General features: G+C 44.4%; 1 protein-coding gene across 3 annotated transcripts; it reads left to right on the top strand.

Annotated features, from left to right (window-relative positions):
* The first annotated feature begins 365 nt into the window (after positions 1-365).
* Positions 366-5,451, top strand: LOC136317196 (spindlin-2). 3 transcript variants are annotated; one of them, XR_010727847.1, is made up of 3 exons: positions 366-660; positions 1,330-3,207; positions 4,309-5,444. XR_010727847.1 is itself a non-coding variant. In XM_066249818.1 (2 exons), exon 2 carries the CDS (start codon positions 1,352-1,354, stop codon positions 2,126-2,128), a length of 777 nt encoding a protein of 258 aa, XP_066105915.1. In that variant the 5' UTR covers positions 366-660; positions 1,350-1,351; the 3' UTR covers positions 2,129-5,451. The 3 variants fall into 3 exon arrangements, 2 of the variants coding, with proteins under 2 accessions (XP_066105915.1, XP_066105914.1); XM_066249818.1 differs by having other exon boundaries at positions 1,350-5,451; XM_066249817.1 differs by having other exon boundaries at positions 1,330-5,449.
* Positions 5,452-5,973: the final 522 nt, after the last annotated feature.

The following is a 5,973-nucleotide window of genomic DNA, read 5'->3' as shown; positions in this document are numbered from 1 at the left end:
TTAAATGACAATAAGAGCAGGTTTCTGTATATAAAGAATAACAGCAGGAAAACACAGGGAAAAGAAAGGGCGAATTCCTAGAAGATGGAAAGCAGATGGGGCAGGGCACCGTGGTGGGGGTGGGGTAAGGTGGGGGTGGGGAGCCAGGGGCCCCGAACTGGAGAAACGAACACTAGGTGATTAGTGAGTGGGGTTGTGGGCTAAGCTGCTCTTAATTTTGGAAAGGGGCGGGTACGGCAGCCAAGAAACCCTTCCCAAGCCCAAGGCCGAGGTGGGCGTGAGAGTTGGGGGAGGGGGCGCACGTTGTTTGGCAGGAAGGGGAGGCCTCTCTCCTGGCAGGAAGCTGCGCTACGGAAAGAGGGAGGAGACTGCTGCAGCATTAGCGGCTGGTGGGATCCCGATGTGGCACTGGGCCCTCCGCTGCAGACTGGGAGGCAGAGGACCCCTGGACACAGTGCTGGAGAGGCAGCCGCCATCCTCTTCGCCTACCAGGCAGCCCTCCCAGACGCGCTCCTGGTTTACGGATCCACCCCAAGCAGCTTTTACAAGCTCCTGGCTCCGCGCCTGCCGAACCACTTTCGCCACAGGCGCACCGCAAAGGCAGCAGTGAAGTGTCCTCTGTTTGGGCACGTGAAGCCCGCGATCCCCAGACGTGGGGAGGTCGGCATTGGGCTAGAAAACTGGAGAATGGGGGTTGGTTTGTGTAGGCAGGACAGTTGGGGTCGGTTCTGGGATGGGACATAAGAGAGACTGAGACGAGTAACTTGGAGACTAGGGATGGGAGGCGGGGGGAGACAAATAGCACCTGGATGGTGTACAAAGGCGGACAGAAAGGGAAAGAGGATTGTTGTGGGCACCCAGCGGGAAAATGGGGATGAACAGGAAGGAGACGAAGAAAAGAGAGTTGAACACCAGGCAGAAGGCGTCATTACGGGAAGCAAGAGGTATGAAGAGCAGACCGTGATGGGCGGGAGACATGCGGACTACATTAGTGGAAATGGAGAGATGGAGTGGGATGTAAGAAATGGTGAATATTTGTGTTTGGTGTGGGGACTCTTGAATAGCAACACTGGATCAGAAATTATGCAAAAGATTCTGATCCCTGTTGCAGGGGCCTCAATCAAAACAACCACCACTTATCTAAAACTCCAGCGCAGCCAAAGGAGCCTGGAGGGAGGGCGCTGCAGGCAAGCATCCAGTATGTCTTGATAACCAGTATTCCTGCTGGACGTATCTGAATAATTTTGGCAGCAGTTTACATGGTGCCCAGGGACTTTGCGATAGAGAAAAATATTTTCATGCTATAATACACTAAATATTTCTCCCTAGCCTCTTTCCTCCCTCTGCAGGTATGAAGACCCCCCACAAAAAAGTAGCTGGGAGTCAGGAAACCAGAGAAACTGTCAATCTTCACACCGGATCTGCAAATATGAGGAAGAAAAAAACCTCTCAAAAGAAACAAAGGGGCAGACCTTCATCCGAGCCCCGCAGGAATATCGTGGGATGCAGAATTTCACACGGATGGAAGGAAGGCGATGAGCCCATCACCCAGTGGAAAGGAACTGTTCTGGATCAGGTGCCTATAAATCCCTCTCTTTACCTGGTGAAGTATGATGGAATTGACTGTGTCTATGGACTGGAACTTCACAAAGATGAAAGGATTTTAAAGCTTAAAATCCTTCCTGATAAGGTGCCATTTTCTAGAGTCAGAGATGTGCGCCTTGCAAATACTATAATTGGTAAAGCTGTGGAACATATGTTTGAGGGTGAGCATGGTTCTAAGGATGAATGGAGAGGGATGGTCTTAGCCCAAGCACCAATCATGAAAGCCTGGTTTTACATTACCTATGAGAAAGATCCTGTCTTGTACATGTACCAGCTTCTAGATGATTATAAAGAAGGAGACCTCCGTATCATGCCAGAGTCCACTGAGTCTCCTTCAGCAGAGAGGGAGCCAGAAGGAGTTGTAGATGGCCTGATAGGTAAACATGTGGAATATACCAAAGAAGATGGTTCCAAAAGGACAGGCAAGGTAATTCACCAAGTCAAAGCTAAACCCTCTGTGTATTTCATCAAGTTTGATGATGATTTTCATATCTATGTCTATGATTTGGTGAAAAAGTCCTAACTGTTAGGGTACAATTTTGCCACATTTTGTGGAGGCACATGTATGATTTGGAGACACACAAAAAATGTAACTTTTCAATGTGTAGAAAGCTATAGAGTCCCTACTAACCCACATCGTTGCCATCATAACTGTTGATTTCTTCTGAAAAATACAAATGTATGTGGACATGACGTGCTGTGTGTAAGGACTTTATCATGTTGAACAGAATGGGTATGTTTGGCGGATGGGGCATGAAAGGAAGGACAGCTGTAAATTCAGGCTGTGATTAAGTTCGGCTAGTGTCATGATCATCAGCTGAGAACGGAATAGGGCTTAGGCGTCCTGGTCTGGGGAGTGGGGAGGAGAAGGAACTAGACATGGACTGTGCTGAGAGGTGAAAGGGAGGCGACTGCTTAGGAAGAGGTGGGGATGGGCCAGAAACAGAGAAGCTCCTGGGAGGAGGGATGTCTTAGGAGGGGGGGGGCACCCAACTGGGTGGAGGTGAAGAACAACAGAGGGAGAGGGAGATGTTGGGGCTTCGAGACAGGCAGACAGAATAAGGTGAGTAGAGAAGGGCACAAAGAAGCTTAGAAGAGGCCCAGAAGAAGCAGGAGAAAGACAAAGTTAGCAGGGATTTGGGGAGAGGTAACAAATACTCAAAGGGAGGGTCTATGCATGTGTGAGAGGCCAGAGGGACAGGGACACTGACAAAGGACAAAGGAGGAATTATTATCAAGAAAGACTGAACAAGGGAGTGAAAATACAGAAAAAGAGTTGTGGGGAGTGGGGTCCATGTGAGATGCAGAAGCCCAAGGAAAAGTTGGACTTCTGACAGTATCTACATTGCTGTCCCTGGTTCTGTAAACAAAAGATGTGGCAATTGTCAGTGAAACCAGATGGACTGGGCATTCCTTAAATGCATATTTTGACAGGGATGACTCAAGGGTTAAGCAGGAGCCAAGTTTATACCTAAAACTTTTATTTCAGGGAAGTCATACCACAACTACAAAGCAGAACCCCAAACTTTCAGGCTAAATGCACTACCATTGCACACGTAGGCATGCGACTGTGGGTTGCCTTACACTTCCCAGAGGACCCAGGTGAAGTAAACCTTGGACCTGAAGGTTTTGGCTCCTTTACCCTATACTGTAGAAAGTATTCCTATGGGGAATGGGTCAGTGGGGCTCTCAGAAGTGAAGAAATGCGCCACCTTGCTTTTGGGAAGTATTTTATCCACAGAAATGAAACCTAGCTGAACCCAGATACATCAGTCCCTTCATTGTTCTTCCCCCTGGACTGTACCTTGATTTTCTACAGAGGAGAGACATCAGAACATTGAGTGTACTGTTAATATCCAAGGCATGGGGCATGACAGACCATGGCTCTCTCAATAGCTTTCTGAAACCACAGGTGGCTTCACCTAGTACCCCACCAAATTGAGGCTTCCTGCCCCCAGAAGCACCATTTGTTGGCTATATCCCAATAAATTGGGTCACTGTTGACTCTTCTCAGGGACCTCCTGGTCTGTCTTGTTCACCCCAAGCACAGGGGAACAGTAATGGAAGTTTGTGGAAGTGATGGAAGATGCATGGAACAGTCAGGCTTAGTATAACTTAAGTCCTTAACTTTATATTATCACATAGAGGTTCGTGGTTGGTGGCAAGTGGTTGAAGTAACCACAGTAAAGTTTCTCAGAGATATATCTTAACACATGAGTCTACATCCTTCTATTCTCCCCCCCACTGCCTTTCTGCACTCCTGCAAGGGACATTCCCTTCAAAATCCTCTCTCTGATTTACCTACTGCACACTTCACTGAAATATACAACTGCCTCAAATGGAAGTGTTCTGAGGACTCCTTACTGCTCGGGTCTCCCAAACTCCATGCATAACATGTTGGGAGAGAGGCAGGGAGATTCCAGGAGTTGAAAGAAGGTGGTATTTCCTCTTCCTTCTCTACCAAACATTATCTGAAGATGTTTACCTCAGGAATTACACAAGCAAGCCACTGTACCATGGCAGGAGTTAGTATTTCTTCATACAGCAGTCAATTTATTCTGGTAAACACCTGTAGGTCACCCATTGGCCAATTTCAATCAGCTGTCTTGCTTTGTTTGGTGTTCATGTTTTTATTGCTTTCTATGTTTAAATTAGTTTCTTTGACAATGGAAGGTTTCATATTTAAAAAAATCTTATTTCTAGATCATGTCAAAACAAAACAGTAAACTAACATTTAAGGCTCAACAAGGATCCTACAAGAATACAAGCAGCTGGGTCTGAAGAGGGCCTCAGCCTATTATAGAATCAGAATCCTCTCTCAAGTTGGCCATGCTCCCAGCTTTCCTGCTTCTCTCTAATAAAATGTCCAGTTGTGCCTTGGGTGCATTTATGTGTGTAATTTTGTGGCAAGACCCAGCGAAAACTGCCTAGCTCCCCTTTAGGCTTACTTGGACCACAATTTTTTATTTTATTTTCTCCCACCAATAGTTACTACAGGTAGGCTCTCTGCCAGGCTGTCTTGTAGGCACAGACACTTATGGTATGTTAGTGAACAAAAGAAATATAAATAATTTTACCCTCATGGAACTTTCATTTTAGTGTGGCAGACGATATCCAAGATACTGTTAGTAAATATAAAGTATTTTCAAAGTGATAAGTGTTAAGAAGAAAAGGGAAGCAAGAAATGGGGAAGGAAATTCCACACTGGAGTCTGAAGTTTGATAAATTGGAAGGGCAGAGCAGGCCTTCCTGAGAAAATGGCCTTCGAGTACCCACCTAAAGGTACTCAACGAGAGAACTGACCCTGTGTCTGGGGAAGGAGCATTCCAGGTAGAGGGACAGTGAGTGCTGATATCCCAAGGCACTTGTGGTCGGTCTGCCCTGTTCTAAAAACACTGAGGATGCTATCATGGCTGAAGCTGAGTGAGTAAGGTAGAGAATACCAGGAAGTGAGTTCAGAGAGGTGATGGGGATCTGGGAGAAGCTGATACCTTGGAACCTTGAAGGTAACTAGAATGAATTTGGGTTTTACACTGTTATGGGAAGCCACTCAAGTATTTTCAGCAGAAGCATGACATGATTTGTCTTATATTTTAACAGTATTACTTGCAGTTCTGGAAAGTAGTTTGTATGAAGTGCAAGAATTAAAAAATCAAGGTCAAATATGTTAGTGAAGTAAGAGGAACCTGGAAACAGATTTGCATGTAGGAAACTAATCACAATCCAAGTGACATTTTAGAAAATGAGGAAAGGTATTTATTCAATAACTGGTACTGAATTAATCTGTTTCTTTTTTCTTAGGACAAAATTTACTTGAGCTCCGTCATCACACTTTACACACAAAATAAATTGTAGATGGAAAAACTATCTAATTTTGGAATGCAACATTTATAAAATTTTAAAAATCAAATGGAAGAGAATATATTTTTACTTGTGGAAATAAGGAACATTTTTGCTTACTGGCAAAAAATACACTAGTATTGAGGGAAAAGTTTGATAAATCTTAATATATGAAAATATGCAAACCTCTATTTCAAAATCATATACATCTTGGACTAGAATGAGATTAGGCTACAAACTTCAATATTTGAAATGATAAAATAAATAAATATTAAATACCAAACCACCCACACATGTGAAATTTGAAAATATTTATTGATCAGTTAAACAAGGGGAGGTACTACACACATTAGGTGATAGTTTATGTCAGAGAAAAACTTGCCATTATCTTATGAGCCTGAAACTGGCACATTACCAATAATTTTACTCAGATTGTTGGAAGACAATTGTGCATTTGTCTGATATGTTTCTGTACATCTTGAAAGAAAGGCACTAACTAGTCTCTTCTAAGCTGTGTTTTTAAAGGTG

The sequence above is a fragment of the Saccopteryx bilineata genome, chromosome X (genome assembly GCF_036850765.1).
Source record: "Saccopteryx bilineata isolate mSacBil1 chromosome X, mSacBil1_pri_phased_curated, whole genome shotgun sequence".
NCBI lineage: Eukaryota > Metazoa > Chordata > Mammalia > Chiroptera > Emballonuridae > Saccopteryx > Saccopteryx bilineata.
The sequence above is the reverse complement of the archived record's forward strand: the minus strand, read 5'-3'. Positions and strand labels throughout refer to the sequence as shown.

Bases quoted from the DNA above. Each gene is read 5' to 3' on its own strand.
- LOC136317196 (XM_066249818.1), top strand. From the start codon at position 1,352: ATGAAGACCCCCCACAAAAAAGTAGCTGGGAGTCAGGAAACCAGAGAA.